The sequence below is a fragment of the Oncorhynchus nerka genome, linkage group LG28 (assembly GCF_034236695.1).
Source record: "Oncorhynchus nerka isolate Pitt River linkage group LG28, Oner_Uvic_2.0, whole genome shotgun sequence".
Taxonomy (NCBI): Eukaryota; Metazoa; Chordata; class Actinopteri; order Salmoniformes; family Salmonidae; genus Oncorhynchus; species Oncorhynchus nerka.
The window spans coordinates 84,069,362-84,088,704 of NC_088423.1; the positions used below are offsets into that span (position 1 = coordinate 84,069,362).

A 19,343-nucleotide genomic window follows, 5' to 3' on the forward strand; every position below is an offset into this window, starting at 1 on the left:
CAGTCATTGAATACCTTAGACAGCTATTTATAACGTGTCAGAAATGTCCAGATCAACAAGCCCATTTCAGCTAATGTATAGGTTTTTTAGCCCATAGATTTTGTAGTAATGTTCACACAAATTTTGAAAAATTTTTGATTTTGTAGTAATGAGTCACACAAATATCACATGAATACACATTAGACATGGCATAATGTATAGAACTGCAGGAAATAAGCTTTAAACCTGAAAAATATTATCTATGCCAACAAGAGGGGTGTGAACAGTTTGTGTCATGAACAGTGCTTGTGCCCATAGAAATAGACATTGCGCACGTGCAGGGTGTTCCTCAATGCTGGAAGGGGGGCCCGAGTGAAAGAGTTTGGGAACCCCTGACCTAGTGCAGTTTCTTGTGCTTCTGTGTTTTGCCATCAGTTGAGATGTATTTTAGCAGACTACAGGCCTATACATCCTGCAACAAGTACATAACTGCAAAATTAATATATTGGAATATATATATTAATATATTTAAATGACTAAATCAGTTTGGACTGAATTACATTTTGTGGTGTGTGATTTTTTTTCTACAGGTTCTTCTTGATGTGCTATCTGTTTGTGAACTTAGCCTGTGCTGTGCAGACTTTACTACGGACACCAAACTGGAGGCCTAGGTTTAAATATTACCACTGGTAAGTACAGTACAGGTGTATGTGCGTGGCTGTGTATGCGTGCATACTGTATGTGAGCGATGTAACACTCATTTGTATATGCGTGGGTGTTGGGTACACTTTCAATCCATTTGAATAATCACCTTTGCTTTCTCAGGTGACATATTGGGTAGCTTATCATAATATCCTGTTGACTGACTGGAGGACTTTATGCAGACTCCAGCTATAGAGGCATTTTGACCTCTGGTGTTCTGATGGTAACCTAGAAAGAAGGAACTTCACTGTAATAAGCTTCAGTAGCTGAACAAGTATAGCACCTGTCGGGATTTCCCTCTCAGTCCTTTTATAGTGCTATACAAATAAGTTATATAAGCATGATTTACATTATTCATTATTGACATCGGTTCCTGCATGTGACTGACAAGGCTTCTTCTCTCAAAGCTGGGACCTTGAAACTGAGATACTCCTTTCGGTTCCCAGAACAATGTTCTAGGCGTTCTGCCAATTGGTCTGAGGAGGAGGTCACAGTCACCTGCACGAACCAAGATAGAGTGAGAGGAGATGCTGTTAACAATTCAATGCTAGCTCTTCAGACAACAACATTTTCCCCTAACATTCCCTCCTTTTATCACTTTGTGATAATTATTGTTACATTTTAAGGTAAGCATTAGATTATGGCTTAAACTATCAAAGGAGGTTCTATCAAAATGCGTCTATTAAAGTAAGCGGAATCAACACATAAAACCAGACACGTTTTATCCTTTCAAACGCCTTCACTCTGGGTTGTAAAATCTAAAATACACAAGGGATCTGTAGACCCAGAGGTAAGTAAATCTCTAAAGGTTTTTGTTTCCATAGCTCTTACCACAATCTGGTTGCATTGACCTGTTCTGTACTAACTGTCCCTGGGACATCAACTAGTAAAAATATCAAACCTGTTGTTTAACAAATCCCCTAGGGCCTTCAAAAAGTTGCTGCTGACTTATCAGCTCAATATTCGGTACTTAAACATTTACTTGGATCTACTCCAATTCCGAACAGTGTTCCTCGTAATGGAGAAAGTTGGTTTTAGATGACATTACCTTCTTATTTAAATAACTGGTATAGCACTGCAGTGCTAGCTGCGCCATCAGAGACTCTGGGTTCGAGCCCAGGCGGCAGCAACCGGGAGATCCACGGGGTGACACAAAATTGGCCTAGCGCTGCCCGGGTTAGGGAGGGTTTGGCCAGTAGGGATATCCTTGTCTCATTGCGCACAAGCGACTCCTGTGGTGGGCCAGGCGCAGTGCACGCCAACCAGGTCACCAGGTGCACAGTGTTTCCTCCGACACATTTGTGCGGCTGGCTTCCCGGGTTGGATGCGCGCTGTGTTAAGAAGCAGTGTGGCTTGGTTGGGTTGTGTTTCAGAGGACGCATGGCTTTCAACCTTTGTCTCTCCCGAGACCGTATGGGAGTTGTAGCGATGAGACAAGATAGTAGCTACTAACAATTGGATACCACGAAATTGGGGAGAAAAGGGGGTAAAATTTTAAAAAACATTTCTTATTCAATTATTCATACCTCTGCCCCAAATTTTCCCACGGTGTTCCTTACAGCCTGTTTGTGTTTAGTGAGTACCACTCACTGTTACTGCCGGCTTATCTTTTGGTTCACAGGAAGATTATCTTTAACCTAAACACCAGATGGCAGCCTCTAATATAATATCAGTCCCAATGCTCAATCCCCCTGTCAGTCATGTGACCTTGTATTGAAACATTTATTTCTTCAAATTACTAAGATATTGCATTATTAGAGTGCTATTTGAAAGACACTAATATTACCATTCACATACTGTCAACACTCATTAAATGTGACATCGACTGACAGACCATGAGTACCATGAATCTTTCCATTTTACTATCTTTATGACTGTCTTTATTTACCTATGCTAGTCTCCATATCGGTTTCCTTCAACTAGGACCCCTCTACTCTTCCCAATAGGAAAAACACTCTCAATCACTACTGCTAATACACACAGATCACTCTCAAACAATGCTCTGCTTTTACCCCTATTGCAAGGTCTAAAAACAAACAAAACAAACATGATAACTTTCTCCTTATTGGAAGGCATTGTTTGCTATTTAGTCTACCCTAACAATGTTACTCTATATTTATTACCCATTTCTGTTGTATATTCACTCTCTGCTTCACACTCATTAAATGTCTATTATTTTGGGAGGAATATGTAATGTGCCGAAATTATAAAATACATCAGCCAATTTAGAAGGGGAGAGACACTTTGGAGGGAGCTTCCTTTTTAAGATAGCTCTCGAGACTAGAGTTTCTTTCTAGGATCAACAGTTATTATAACTGGGCTAGCACTGTCTATCAGTCCACTGTCACTGGAATGTTCTGACCATAAGGTTTCTGGTACCTGAGACAGAATAGACTGGGAGGCAGTGTCAGACTCCCACTCCTCTTGGGGGAGTGGTTCAATTTTCCTGTTTTACCTATTGGTTTAATATCTCATCATTTGGGATATCAACAAAAACTCCATCGGGAGTACAATAAATTGTAGCCTTAAGTTTAGTTAACAAGTCTCTACCTAGCAAGTTTAATGGTAGAGTGGGTGAATACAGAAAAACATGTTCAACATTCATTGGTCCTATTGAACAGTGCATGGATTTTGTTTCAGAATGTATTACCGGGGTGGAGGAAATCCCATAAGCATTTATAGTTTTATTGGTTAGGGGTAAGTCAAGTCCCGTACCTTTGCCAAAAGTGATTGGTTAGGGGTAAGTCAAGTCCCGTACCTTTGCCAAAGGTGATTGGTTAGGGGTAAGGCAAGTCCCGTACCTTTGCCAAAAGTGATTGGTTAGGGGTAAGGCAAGTCCCGTACCTTTACCAAAAGTGATTGGTTAGGGGTAAGTCAAGTCCCGTACCTTTACCAAAAGTGATTGGTTAGGGGTATGTCAAGTCCAGTACCTTTACCAAAAGTGATTGGTTAGGGGTAAGTCAAGTCCCGTACCTTTACCAAAAGTGATTGGTTAGGGGTAAGTCAAGTCCCGTACCTTTACCAAAAGTGGAGGTACTAGCACCCGTATCCACCAACATAGGAATTTCTTTCCCTTGTATTTTTACCATAATGTTTGGGCCAAATTGGTCTACTTTTCCCTGTGGGTATTGCTGTATTAAAGATGTTGTTTCCCTGAGGTGCATCCCTATTGTGGCTGTTTCATTTAAATTCACTCTTAACGAAGCCTTTGATTTAATGTGGCATGATATTTTGCATTGGAAGCTGTTTTAAACGCATAGGAAATGTGACAGTCTTTGTATGAGGCTTTATTTCCCAGAACGTTATGACAGTCATAATCATCAGAACACTGAGGCTTTATTTCCCAGACCCTTTAGACAGTCATACTCATCAGAACACTGAGGCTTTATTTCCCAGACCATTTAGACAGTCATACTCATCAGAACACTGAGGCTTTATTTCCCAGAACGTTATGACAGTCATACTCATCAGAACACTGAGGCTTTATGACAGTCATACTCATCAGAACACTGAGGCTTTATTTCCCAGACCCTTTAGACAGTCATACTCAGAGCACTCAGAACACTGAGGCTTTATTTCCCAGACCCTTTAGACAGTCATACTCATCAGAACACTGAGGCTTTATTTCCCAGACCCTTTAGACAGTCATACTCATCAGAACACTGAGGCTTTATTTCCCAGACCCTTTAGACAGTCATACTCATCAGAACACTGAGGCTTTATTTCCCAGACCCTTTAGACAGTCATACTCATCAGAGCACTGAGGCTTTATTTCCCAGACCCTTTACAGTCATACTCATCAGAACACTGAGGCTTTATTTCCCAGACCCTTTAGACAGTCATACTCATCAGAACACTGAGGCTTTATTTCCCAGACCATTTTTAAGACAGTCCAGACCCTTTAGACAGTCATACTCATCAGAACACTGAGGCTTTATTTCCCAGACCCTTTAGACAGTCATACTCATCAGAACACTGAGGCTTTATTTCCCAGACCCTTTAGACAGTCATACTCATCAGAACACTGAGGCTTTATTTCCCAGACCCTTTAGACAGTCATACTCATCAGAACACTGAGGCTTTATTTCCCAGAGCCTTTAGACAGTCATACTCATCAGAACACTGAGGCTTTATTTCCCAGACCCTTTAGACAGTCATACTCATCAGAACACTTGGTAGTGGCCATTCCATCAGTCCTCTTAGTTATGAGGCCCAGCAGGGTTCTCCTTCTCCAATGACCATCTACTTCTGGGCCACTACTCCAGGCCTGCGTTGGTCCCTTTGGCTCAGGACTCATCTCACCCTCTTCTGCACTCCTCCAGGCCTGTGTTGGTCATTTTGGCTCAGGACTCATCTCACCCTCTGTCAGGTTTCCACAGTGGAGGTGGTCAGAAGAACTTGGTACGGCACTCTCCAACAGAGGTCCTTCCAACTCTCTCTCCTGAAGTATTTGACCACCACAAAATCACCTGGGTTGAAATAGTGCTCAGCTCCACCTGCCAAGTTCGGCAAAGACACCTTCACCCGGGGGAAAAGTCTCTTAAGAACACTGTTAAGGGTGACACAATTCTCAACCATGTCTTCCTCCATTCCTTGCAGGGACAACCTGTTCTTGAGAAAAGGTGTATTAGTCATCCTCGTGGGATGGCCAGTCAGCACCTCATGTGGAGAGAGACCAGTGACTGTGTGGGATCTGCCTCTCATACTCAGTGCCAATAGAAGCACCTTTACCCATGTCAGGCTTGTTTCACCAATTAGTTTAAACAATTCTGTTTTCAGAGTTTGGTTCAACATTGTTAGTCATGCAAATCAAACATTGTACAACCCCACCACCAGAGAAATGTCCTGCCAGCACAGTAAAACCTACTGTACACCAACATCAGCCCCCCGCACCTCTCTGATTCAGAAGGGTTGGGTTAAATGCGGAAAACACATTTCAGTTGAATGCATTCAGGTGTACAACTGACTAGGTCTCCCCCTTTCACTTATTTACACGATCCACCATCCCTCTTTTTGACCATGTGACAATTTGGCAAGGAATTGTAAAGTACAGCGGGGCATGGCTGGTCTGCTCCACTCATCCAGCCATACACCCGAGGCGTCCTTCTCTGATGCATCAGCCGTTGCCTGCAGAGTCATTAACAGAGAAAGGGTTAGTGGAAGCGGGAACTGCTGCCATGTGAAGGAGGGGGAAACAGAAGAGGAATCAGCCAATTTAGCAGCGCGGTCAGCCTTAGTGTTCCCCAGAGGAATGTTGTCATTAGAGGAAGAATGCGCCTGACTCTTGATTACAGAAACAGAGGAGTGAAGCTGGACCACCTCTAAGAGAGACGAAACAAGATTACTGTGTGCAATCTGTTTTTCAGATGAGGTCAAAAACCCTCTATTCCTCTACAATGTTCCAAAATCATGCACAACACCAAACTCAGATCTACAATCAGATCTACAATCATTGTAAATGTTAACAGAGCATTCCTTTCCCAAAATATAAGCTCTGGTCAAGCCAAATAGTTCTGCTGCCTGGGCAGATTCGTGTGAGGGGAGTCGAGCACTTTCCACAGTTTCCAAAACAGTCACAACAGCATAACCAACTAATAGATTCCCTTTTTTGTTTCTCTGGGCAGACCCATCTACAAAAAAACTAAAAGTCTGGATTGTCTAATGGGGTATCTCTCAAGTCCAACCTAGAGCTACAGTCAGCTTCAATAGCTAAATCACAGTCATGGTCTTCACCGGTATCTGCTGCAGGGAGAAGAGTTGAAGGGTTAAGAATGTTCTGATAGTCTTAACAGTCTCGCGGACATCAACTGAGCCGTTTTTGCCTGTTTAACCTCTTGCTTCTGTCCCAACTAGAGCTCTGGAAATGCAAATGCGCTACGCTAAATGCTAATAGTATTAGTTAAAACTCAAAAGTTCATTAAAATACACATGCAGGGTATCGAATTAAAGCTACACTCGTTGTGAATCCAGGCAACAAGTCAGATTTTTAAAATGCTTTTCGGCGAAAGCATGAGAAGCTATTATCTGATAGCATGTAACACCCCAAAAGACCCACAGGGGACGTAAACAAAATAATTAGCATTTCGGCGTTACACAAACCGCACAATAAAATAGAAAACATTCATTACCTTTCACCATCTTCTTTGTTGGCACTCCTAGATGTCCCATAAACACTATTTGGGTCTTTATTTCGATTAAATCGGTCCATATAAAGCCTAGATATCGTTATATGTAGACTGTGTGATAAACGAAAAAAACATTGTTTCAAAACGTAACGTCATTTTTTAAAATTCAAAAAGTCGACGATAAACTTTCACAAAACACTTCGAAATACGTTTGTAAATCAACTTTAGGTATTAGTAAACGTTAATAAGCGATAAAATTCATCAGGAGGCGATGTAAAGATCATTAGCTGTCCGTCTGGAAAAATGTCCGGCTAGAAACTCAACGAAAATATCCGGTCCTAGACCTGAGGAGATACGGTGCCCTGCATGTGTTTGACCAAGAAAAAACTCGAAGGGAAATGACAAGACTCTAGACACCGTGTGGAAGCTGTAGGTACTGCAACCTCAGTCAATTAATTGTGGTTCACCTTTATCAATGGGTTCAAGTAGCGCATGGATATATTTTCCCATTTTCAGTGATCAGTTTTTCCTGTGCTTTTCGATGTAAATGCCGTTCTGGTAAAGCCACAGCAGTGATTTAACCAGTTTTTTAAACGTCTGAGTGTTTTCTATCCACACAGACTAAGCAAATGCATATACTATATTCCTGGCATGAGTAGCAGGGCGCTGAAATGTTGCGCGATTTTTAACAGAATGTTCAAAAAAGTAGAGGGTCGACTTAAGAGGTTAATAATTGCCTCCACCACATGGGGCACATGTACGGTTAGAAGAGACATTGCCACAATATCAGAACATCTCACCAGTCGAGACCACAGCTTCACTCGCCTCCATCTTTCTCCCATAAATACAATCCTGCAGAGGTTGAATTTACTAATTGCCTCTAATCTACCAGTGGAGAGGGCATAACATGTTTAGGCAAAGCTTTAATTGCCTCTAATCTACCAGTGGAGAGGGCATAACATGTTTAGGCAAAGCTTTAATTGCCTCTAATCTACCAGTGGAGAGGGCATAACATGTTTAGGCAAAGCTTTAATTGCCTCTAATCTACCAGTGGAGAGGGCATAACATGTTTAGGCAAAGCTTTAATTGGGTGTGACCCTCAGAAGTAATTTCATGACCCAAATATTTAACCGGCATAATTGCATCTTACTGGGGGAAACTTTATGACCATTTTCTGCCCCCAAAAAATCAACAATGCCTGAGTGTCCTCGTGACATATCTCCTCTGATTGTGAGCAAACCAACAAATGGTCAACATACTGAACCAAAAAACTCCCTCCAGGATCAACAAAAGAAGAGAAGAGAAAAGAAAGAAAGAAAGAAAGAATGAGCTAAAATGAGCTAAAAAACAAACTACCTGGAGGCCCCTGGGATAAAATGGTAACAGTGTTAGGCACCAGGGGTGCTCTAGCATGTACAGCATTGTTTACTATTCTAAGGTCTTGCACACAACGATATTCGCCAGATGGTTTAATAACAGGTCAAATTGGTGTGTTACAGGGCGAATTCGGGCAGTGAACCAGAGCGCCTCTTTCAACTAATGCACTATGGGAATGATACCCTTTTTGGCTTCTTTGCTAAGCGGGTACTGAGCTTTGTAAGATCTGTGGGTGCTTTTTGGAACGACCACAACTGGTGATCTCCTTTCATGCGTCCAATAGTATAGTATAAAGAGTACTACAGTATATCTGTGTGTTTCCCCCACAGGGCTCTGTCTTTTCTGGGTATGAGTATGTGTCTGGCTCTGATGTTCATCTCCTCCTGGTATTATGCCATCGTGGCCATGTGCATCGCTGGCATGATCTACAAGTACATTGAGTACCAGGGGTATGTCTGGACTCTTACCCGTCTCATATCATAATTGTATATCATTGGATCACTGTATGAGTTAGCTATTTAGGCCAGAGTATGTCACTCTCTCTGTCTCTCTCTCAGAGCGGAGAAGGAGTGGGGAGATGGGATACGAGGTTTGTCCCTCAGTGCTGCGCGCTACTCTCTGCTACGGCTGGAGCATGGACCACCTCACACTAAAAACTGGAGGTGAACATCCTTCCTTGTCCATAGTCTTAGATATCTGGTATCTCCAACTTCAGATATGCATAACTACCTCTTCCTCTTCATACATTCTGTACTTTCTAACACTCTACAGTTTTTACTGTTGTTTTGTAGTTGTTTATTAGTACTTCCAGGTAGATTCTCATGTTCTTTGTCTCTCTTGCCCCTCCACTCTCCAGGCCCCAGGTCCTGGTGCTGTTGAAGCTGGATGAGGACCTCCATGTGAAGTATCCCCGTCTGTTGACCTTTGTCTCCCAGCTGAAGGCAGGGAAGGGCCTGACCATAGTGGGCTCTGTCATCCAGGGACAGTTCCTGGACAGCTACGGAGAAACACAGGCCTCTGAACAGGTAGGGATAGAGCTGTAACTTATTTCTCCGATAGCCTAATGTGTGTACAAGGAAAATACATTTTGCCGTACTGCAGCTTTATTGAATCAGTTCAGGATTGTTTGAAGGCTGTTACCTTCCTCGCTAGGTCATACAGTCCACTTTATAAAGCTATAAGAAAGAGATAGAATTTCTGTTGTGTCCTCTGTGCCAATAAGAATAAGTGAGTTTATTACCATCTTCATGATTACCTGCATTGTCTGCTCAACCTCGTCAGGCCGTAAAGAACATGATGGAGATCGAGCGGGTGAAGGGTTTCTGCCAGGTGGTTGTGGCGTCCAAGGTGAGGGAGGGCATTGCCCACCTGATCCAGTCATGTGGCCTGGGGGGCATGAAGCACAACACAGTGGTGATGGGATGGCCCTACGGCTGGAGGCAAAGTGAAGACCCCCGCGCATGGAAGACATTCATTCGTAAGACTCTGATTTACTGTAAACTAGCCTGGTCCTACACATGGATCTGACCCATTCCCATAATAATATTCCAAACCATAACCTCATCCCAGTTTCCCCGTGAGAGCATTGGCCATTTCTATGTTTCTGTGGGTTTGATGCTGTCCTTCAGCCTGTATAGTATTTGTAACATTACGTGCTGACTCTTTAGTTAACTGATAGCATCAACATTGAATTGTATTACATTACATATTACACAAAGTGAACATATTTACCTCTCTGTGCCCCTCCCCACAGACACAGTCCGCTGTACCACAGCAGCCCACCTGGCTCTGATGGTGCCCAAGAATGTTTCCTTCTACCCCAGCAACCACGAACGCTTCACAGACGGCTCCATTGATGTGTGGTGGATCGTCCATGACGGAGGAATGCTCATGCTGCTACCTTTCCTGCTCAAACAGCACAAGGTAAAGTCCCGCGCACATCAATGCAGAAACTCTGGGAGCATTTACTGTTTGGCCACCATGACTTGTGAGAGACTAAAGAAGAATGGATGTGTTGTTCAGAAAAGGATCTATATTTACATTTTAGTAGATGCTCTTATCCAGAGTGAGTTACAGGAGCAATTAGGGTTAAGTGCCTTGCTCAATGGCACATTGGCACATCGGCTCTTAACTGCTAGACTACTCCATTCTTACCATGGTGTGTATTTCAGGTTTGGAGGAAGTGTAAGATGCGTATCTTCACTGTGGCCCAGATGGATGACAACAGTATTCAGATGAAGAAGGACCTGGCTACGTTCCTGTACCAGCTGAGAATAGAGGCAGAGGTGGAGGTGGTGGAAATGGTGAGAGATGTTCTTCCTTAAAGCTAATTATGTAATGATGGTGGAGACGGTGAGAGATGGACCTCCTTAAATCTAATTATGTAATGATGGTGGAGACGGTGAGAGATGAACCTCCTTAAATCTAATTATGTAATGATGGTGGAGACGGTGAGAGATGGACCTCCTTAAATCTAATTATGTAATGATGGTGGAGACGGTGAGAGATGAACCTCCTTAAATCTAATTATGTCATTATGGTGGAGATGGGGAGAGATGGACCTCCTTAAATCTAATTATGTCATTATGGTGGAGATGGGGAGAGATGGACCTTCTTAAATCTAATTATGTCATTATGGTGGAGATGGGGAGAGATGGACCTCCTTAAATCTAATTATGTCATTATGGTGGAGACGGGGAGAGATGGACCTCCTTAAATCTAATTATGTCATTATGGTGGAGATGGGGAGAGATGGACCTCCTTAAATCTAATTAAGTCATTATGGTGGAGACGGTGAGAGATGGACCTCCTTAAATCTAATTATGTAATGATGGTGGAGACGGTGAGAGATGGACCTCCTTAAATCTAATTATGTAATGATGGTGGAGACGGTGAGAGATGAACCTCCTTAAATCTAATTATGTCATTATGGTGGAGATGGGGAGAGATGGACCTCCTTAAATCTAATTATGTCATTATGGTGGAGACGGTGAGAGATGGACCTCCTTAAATCTAATTATGTAATGATGGTGGAGACGGTGAGAGATGGACCTCCTTAAATCTAATTATGTAATGATGGTGGAGACGGTGAGAGATGGACCTCCTTAAATCTAATTATGTAATGATGGTGGAGACGGTGAGAGATGGACCTCCTTAAATCTAATTATGTAATGATGGTGGAGACGGTGAGAGATGAACCTCCTTAAATCTAATTATGTCATTATGGTGGAGATGGGGAGAGATGGACCTCCTTAAATCTAATTATGTCATTATGGTGGAGACGGTGAGAGATGGACCTCCTTAAATCTAATTATGTAATGATGGTGGAGACGGTGAGAGATGGACCTCCTTAAATCTAATTATGTAATGATGGTGGAGACGGTGAGAGATGGACCTCCTTAAATCTAATTATGTAATGATGGTGGAGACGGTGAGAGATGGACCTCCTTAAATCTAATTATGTAATGATGGTGGAGACGGTGAGAGATGGACCTCCTTAAATCTAATTATGTAATGATGGTGGAGATGGGGAGAGATGGACCTCCGTAAATCTAATTATGTAATGATGGTGGAGATGGGGAGAGATGGACCTCCGTAAATCTAATTATGTAATGATGGTGGAGACGGTGAGAGATGGACCTCCTTAAATCTAATTATGTAATGATGGTGGAGACGGTGAGAGATGGACCTCCTTAAATCTAATTATGTAATGATGGTGGAGATGGGGAGAGATGGACCTCCTTAAATCTAATTATGTAATGATGGTGGAGATGGGGAGAGATGGACCTCCTTAAATCTAATTATGTAATGATGGTGGAGACGGGGAGAGATGGACCTCCTTAAATCTAATTATGTAATGATGGTGGAGATGGGGAGAGATGGACCTCCTTAAATCTAATTATGTAATGATGGTGGAGACGGTGAGAGATGGACCTCCTTAAATCTAATTATGTAATGATGGTGGAGATGGGGAGAGATGGACCTCCTTAAATCTAATTATGTAATGATGGTGGAGATGGGGAGAGATGGACCTCCTTAAATCTAATTATGTAATGATGGTGGAGATGGGGAGAGATGGACCTCCTTAAATCTAATTATGTCATTATGGTGGAGAAGGGGAGAGATGGACCTCCTTAAATCTAATTATGTAATGATGGTGGAGATGGGGAGAGATGGACCTCCTTAAATCTAATTATGTAATGATGGTGGAGATGGGGAGAGATGGACCTCCTTAAATCTAATTATGTAATGATGGTGGAGATGGGGAGAGATGGACCTCCTTAAATCTAATTATGTCATTATGGTGGAGATGGGGAGAGATGGACCTCCTTAAATCTAATTATGTAATGATGGTGGAGACGGTGAGAGATGGACCTCCTTAAATCTAATTATGTCATTATGGTGGAGATGGGGAGAGATGGACCTCCTTAAATCTAATTATGTAATGATGGTGGAGATGGGGAGAGATGGACCTTCTTAAATCTAATTATGTAATGATGGTGGAGACGGTGAGAGATGGACCTCCTTAAATCTAATTATGTAATGATGGTGGAGACGGTGAGAGATGGACCTCCTTAAATCTAATTATGTAATGATGGTGGAGAAGGGGAGAGATGGACCTCCTTAAATCTAATTATGTAATGATGGTGGAGACGGTGAGAGATGGACCTCCTTAAATCTAATTATGTAATGATGGTGGAGATGGGGAGAGATGGACCTCCTTAAATCTAATTATGTAATGATGGTGGAGACGGTGAGAGATGGACCTCCTTAAATCTAATTATGTAATGATGGTGGAGAAGGGAGAGATGGACCTCCTTAAATCTAATTATGTAATGATGGTGGAGAAGGGAGAGATGGACCTCCTTAAATCTAATTATGTAATGATGGTGGAGATGGGGAGAGATGGACCTCCTTAAATCTAATTATGTAATGATGGTGGAGACGGTGAGAGATGGACCTCCTTAAATCTAATTATGTAATGATGGTGGAGACGGTGAGAGATGAACCTCCTTAAATCTAATTATGTCATTATGGGGGAGATGGGGAGAGATGGACCTCCTTAAATCTAATTATGTAATGATGGTGGAGATGGGGAGAGATGGACCTCCTTAAATCTAATTATGTCATTATGGTGGAGATGGGGAGAGATGGACCTCCTTAAATCTAATTATGTCATTATGGTGGAGATGGGGAGAGATGGACCTCCTTAAATCTAATTATGTCATTATGGTGGAGACGGGGAGAGATGGACCTCCTTAAATCTAATTATGTAATGATGGTGGAGACGGTGAGAGATGAACCTCCTTAAATCTAATTATGTCATTATGGTGGAGATGGGGAGAGATGAACCTCCTTAAATCTAATTATGTCATGATGGTGGAGACGGTGAGAGATGGACCTCCTTAAATCTAATTATGTAATGATGGTGGAGACGGGGAGAGATGGACCTCCTTAAATCTAATTATGTCATTATGGTGGAGACGGTGAGAGATGGACCTCCTTAAATCTAATTATGTAATGATGGTGGAGACGGTGAGAGATGGACCTCCTTAAATCTAATTATGTAATGATGGTGGAGACGGTGAGAGATGGACCTCCTTAAATCTAATTATGTAATGATGGTGGAGACGGTGAGAGATGGACCTCCTTAAATCTAATTATGTAATGATGGTGGAGACGGTGAGAGATGGACCTCCTTAAATCTAATTATGTCATTATGGTGGAGAAGGAGAGAGAAATCCCTCATACCAGGAGTCAAACATGCAATCCAACTAAGAGTTTCACTTCTCTCCCCTTAGTGTATTCAAAGGTCAGATATTTACATACTACCATGTTAAAAATTTCAGCATGACAGCGACATCTCGGCCTACACTTATGAGAGGACTCTGATGATGGAGCAGAGGTCTCAGATGCTCAGACAGATGAGGCTGTCCAGCGCAGAGAGAGAAAGAGAGGTACATATTACACATCAACAAACATCCACAGAATTACACCTGTCAGATCAAACATACATAACAATAGTTGTTATGTGAAGGACATATTGAGCTGGTTTCCCAGACCCAGATGTCTTCTCCTGCATTTAAGCATGCTCAGTTGGAGAATCTCCATTGAAAGTGTGATTTATCCCAGTAGTAGGTTTAATCTGGGGCTGGGAACCAATACACTACATGACCAAAAGTATGTGGACACCTGCTCGTCAAACATCTCATTGCAAAATCATGGGCATTAATATGGAGTTGGTTCCCCCTTTGCTGCTGTAACAGTCTCCACTCTTCTGGCAAGGCTTTCCACTAAATTATGGAACATTGCTGCGGAGACTTGCTTCCATTCAGCCACGAGCATTAGTTAGGTCAGGCACTGATGTTGGGCGATTAGGCCTGGCTCACAGTCGGCGTTCCAATTCATCCCAAAGGTGTTCGATGGGGTTAAGGTCAGGACTCTATACAGGCCTGTCAAGTTCTTCCACACCAATCTCAACAAACCATTTCTGTAAGGACTTGCTTTGTCATGCTGAAACAGGAAAGGGCCTTCCCCAAACTGTTGCCACAATGTTGGAAGCACAGAATCATTTAGAATGTAATTGTATGCTGTAGCATTAATATTTCCCTTCACTGGAACTAAGGGGCCCAGCCCAAACCATGAAAAGCAACCCCAGACCATTATTCCTCCCCCACCAAACTTTACAGTTGGGGCAGGTAGCATTCTCATTGGCATCCGCCAAACCCAGATTCGTCCGTTGGACTGCCAGATGGTGAAGCGTGATTCATCACTCTAGAGAACGTGTTTCCACTGCTCCAGAGTCCAATGGCGGTGAGCTTTACACCACTCCAGCCGATGCTCGACATTGCGCATGGTGATCTTAGGCTTGTGTGCTGCTGCTCGGCCATGGAAACCCATTTCATGAAGCTCCCGACAGAGTTATTGTGCTGACGTTGCTTCCAGAAGCAGTTTGGAACTCGGTAGTGAGAGTTGCAACCGAGGACGGCGGTCCCATTCTGTGAGCTTGTGTGACATACCACTTCGCAGCTAAGTCGTTGTTTCTCCTAGACGTTTCCACTTCACAATAACACCACTTTCAGTTGACCGGGGCAGCTCTAGCAGGGCGGATTAACTTGTTGGAAAGGTGGCATCCAGATGACGGTGCCACGGTGAAAGTCACTGAGCTTTCCAGTAAGGTCATTCTACTGGCGTCTATGTAGATTGCATGGCTGTGTGCTCGATTATACAACTGTCCACGACGGGTGTGGCTGAAATAGCCAAATCCACTCATTTGAAGGGGTGTCCACATACTTCTGTATATTTAGTGTATCTACACTAGCATTAAATGAAGCAATGTATGGCCATGCATTTCAAGTCACTCTAGTATGGACATTATGACATTGTATCCCCTGCACTCTGCCCCCTATAGGCCCAGCTGGTAAAGGACAGACACTCTCTGATCCGTATGGGCAGCCTGTACTCAGACGAGGAGGAGGAGGTGGTGGAGCCTGTAGCTGATAAGAACCAGATGACCTGGACCAAGGAGAAGTACGAGGCAGAGAGGAGGAACAGGAACAATGCACCAGAGAACTTCAGAGAACTCATGAGCCTCAAACCGTGAGTCACTTGTTGTTGGTCTATTGGAAGGCCAGGAGTTTTTCTTGAGACATGTGATCTGACGAGGAAAACCCCCAGGCCTTTTACGTGGTTAGGAAAATCTCCATCCGGTCCCATCTGAGGTATTCCACTCTCGCTAGTCTTACTTCTTCACTCTCTCCTCCTCATCTCCTCTCTCTCTTTTTTCTGCCTCTTTCATCTTGCAGACAGAGAATGGTTCATCCTTTGAGTGATGTGTTATTCTGATCACTCTGTCTGTAAATTCCTGTGAGTAATATGTTAATCTGATCACTCTGTCTGTAAATTCATTTGAATTAGATGTTATTCTGATCACTCTGTCTGTAGATTCCTGTGAGTAATATGTTAATCTGATCACTCTGTCTGTAAATTACTTTTAGTGATATGTTATTCTGATCATCATGGCGGGGTGGGGTGTGCTTTGTTATGTGAACTGCACTTGATGTCTTTCTGCTTAATGACTGAGTTGGTTCATGCTGTCCACTGTTGGATATCTGAACATTATTCCACGGCATTGTTAAAGGGATAGTTCACCCAAATTACAAAATGACATTTGATTTCTTACCCTGTACGCAGTCTATGTACAAGGTATGACAGCAATCCATGCTTTGGTATAGTTTCCTTGGCACCGTTTCCACATACTAATGTTTTAGCATTTGTGGCACAAATCCCATTAAAATCATGGGACCAATATTCACATTCACAAAACTTCTATAAGGTACTTTTTTGAGGTTCAAAATCAATTGTAGATACTTTCGGATGATATGGACACGAGTGAAAAATTATAATATCGGTCCCATGACGTGAGCATGTGGAAACAGAGCCAGGGAAACTGGATTGCTGTCATTCGTTGTCCATAGACTGCATACGGGGTAAGGAAACCAATGTGTAATTTGGGTGAACTATCCCTTGAAATAATTGAATGTTCTGGATTGCATTTGTAACATCTGTATGTGGTTGTGTCCCAGGGACCAGTCCAATGTGCGGCGGATGCACACAGCAGTGAAGCTGAACGAGGTGATTGTCAACAAGTCCCATGATGCTCGCCTGGTGCTGCTCAACATGCCGGGGCCGCCACGCAACACAGACGGAGATGAGAACTGTATCCTTCACTAACAGCCGTTCTCATTGTACTGGACAACACTGGTTTTAGAGGTCTGTGTGGTACAATATTTCATTTTTTAGGACAATGTTTTAGGGCTCATTATGGGGTTAGGGAGTGTAATTTGGGGATTGTCATTTGGGGTTGAGTGTAGCATGAGTTGTGTAAAAGGTGAAATAATGAATAGGAGTAGATGGCCAGACAGCATACACGAAAGATTTGGCAATGTGACCCGAGATGAAAGACTACTGGCTTTTAAGCTGAACATCAAATCTGTTGCGTACACAGATTTGCAGATGTAATCGCAGGTGCAGTGATGCAGAGTTGCTGGTTATAACAGTGCTTAACTCTGGCCCAGATATGGAGTTTCTGGAGGTGCTGACGGAAGGTCTGGAGAGAGTGCTGCTGGTGAGAGGAGGAGGACGAGAGGTCATCACTATCTACTCCTGACCTATCAGAAACCACTCGGGTCACAGGTCACGACACTGCCTCGAAAGGAGACATTCCACCCCGACCACTGGGGGCACTGCAGCACCGGCAGCAGCATCCAGCCGATCCTCAGCATACAGTACATACCAACTGTGCCAATTAATGATGGAATTAAGAGGACTTTTATTGTGGTATTTGAGGACCACAGAAAGCAATAATAATTTGCCTGGCATTTCTGCGGAAAGTATTGCCTTCCATGAGGACAGTAGCCTTTAAAGATTACATGCTATAATTCCCTCATGAATCCCTTATTGCCAAGGCAACTAAAGCTTGGGTCATTCACAAACCTATTTCTGCAATAGGAGACCATTAACAACTGCTACTTTTACACATGCATCCATCAAACATGAATTTTCTATGTCGACTGAGTCAGTATTTGTGTTGTTTGCAGAAAATAAAATGTGGTGGGCTTTCCCTCATTAAGGATTAGCTTGGCAGATAGCACAGTCTTGGGTGGTCCTTATGAAGGCCTCTGTGTAGAGTGCCAGTGTTTTTCACAACCTTTTTATGGTTGGTGGAATAATAATAATAATAACTTTTGTTATTTATTTTCTTATTTATTTTCTCAACCTTCCCCCGATGAGGATAAGATTTTTCGTATTGTAGATAATGAAATGCCAGGTGGGGTATTTAAACAGATGGCACAGAGAGTGCTTGTAAATGTGGATTCCAGAGATTGTTTTGAAGCATTATTTTACTGGATTATAATTTGGAATTGTTGAAAGAGAAGATGTTTTAAATCATTGACAATTATACATTACATTTAATCTACTATTTCTGTACAAAAGTCTTTATTATAGGCATGAAGACTACTTACAGGGCCACCTGAACAGAGTAGCATATGCACACATTTCCTGTAGACTGCAAGAGCTGTAAAGGCGAAGAGTATTTATCTGAACTTAGCAATAAAATCATGATTCATTTCCCTATTCAACCAGAATTGAACTATCTTGACTTCAGATATATCAATGTGTTCATAAAATAAGATAAAAACTCAAAGCATTATTTACTTAAGAGAAAGGCTAAATAAATACGATATAACCTATGAATACAGAATACAACATTCCTGAGATTACTGTAGGAGGCATTACAGTATGTTAACATGTTGCATACTGTTTCACTGTACACCCTTGTGAGGAAATGTTACATTAATGTTCATTTTAAGATGAAATCGTCTTTCTATGAAACAGTTTCATTGTGAAACTCAAGTTTGTCTGATGGACATCAAGATCTGTGTCCTCAGAGAAATAAAGATAGTTTGTAAATGCCTCAGTATGACCTTGTGGCCTTGATTGTATCATTAAACAAACATAACACAGAGATATTTTTAGAATGAGATATGTAAAAAGAGTTCAAAGTGATTTTTACATTAAACTCAATGTAATATAGTATAAAGTGTGTGCAGAGCATTGTGTAAATAAATATACAACTCATTCAAGGTCAAAATGACCAACAACAAAAAAATTGGTAAAGTTCTTTGTAGGAAAGATCACATGTAAGCAAGTGACACAGTAAACACGTTAAAGCTAGGCTTGTCACTGTCGGAGAAACATGGTTGTAGTAGATAGTGTATTGTAATACAACACTAGTAGTACTACTAAATAGGTTCCGGTACTCATTTTGGGTGCACGTACTGTTTATATTTAGGTGCAGGAGCTCCACTATACTTTTGAGCTAATATTTTATAAGAGTAAAACAAGCTGAAGCAGTAGAGAACTTGAGGTGCCGGTACTCAGCTCCAGTGGGCTCCTGCGCAAGTCAAGCACTGCTAGTTTAGTAACACTAAGGGCTAAATGCAGATCCGTGCTAGTCGACATCCGGTTGTTTTGGCAGTGTTGAAGGTGGAACTGCGTTAGAGCTGCTCCTTATGTTACATTATTGTGGACACTGTCATTGGATGCAATGAAACCACACTGACTTTATATCTGACAAATCCCATGCAGCCGCGTTAG

General features: G+C 42.3%; 1 protein-coding gene across 1 annotated transcript in view; it reads left to right on the forward strand.

Annotated features, from left to right (window-relative positions):
- The window catches only part of LOC115113775 (solute carrier family 12 member 4-like), a 49,717-nt gene extending 31,008 nt beyond the window's left edge, over positions 1-18,709 (forward strand). Inside the window, exons 14-24 of the mRNA XM_065013197.1 lie at positions 570-668; positions 8,513-8,632; positions 8,741-8,845; positions 9,040-9,208; positions 9,465-9,660; positions 9,937-10,106; positions 10,355-10,486; positions 14,033-14,140; positions 15,595-15,782; positions 16,769-16,902; positions 17,261-18,709. Coding sequence (XP_064869269.1) covers positions 570-668; positions 8,513-8,632; positions 8,741-8,845; positions 9,040-9,208; positions 9,465-9,660; positions 9,937-10,106; positions 10,355-10,486; positions 14,033-14,140; positions 15,595-15,782; positions 16,769-16,902; positions 17,261-17,352 — 1,513 coding nt within the window. The 3' untranslated portion in view covers positions 17,353-18,709. The remainder of the gene's footprint in view (positions 1-569; positions 669-8,512; positions 8,633-8,740; positions 8,846-9,039; positions 9,209-9,464; positions 9,661-9,936; positions 10,107-10,354; positions 10,487-14,032; positions 14,141-15,594; positions 15,783-16,768; positions 16,903-17,260) is intronic.
- Positions 18,710-19,343: the final 634 nt, after the last annotated feature.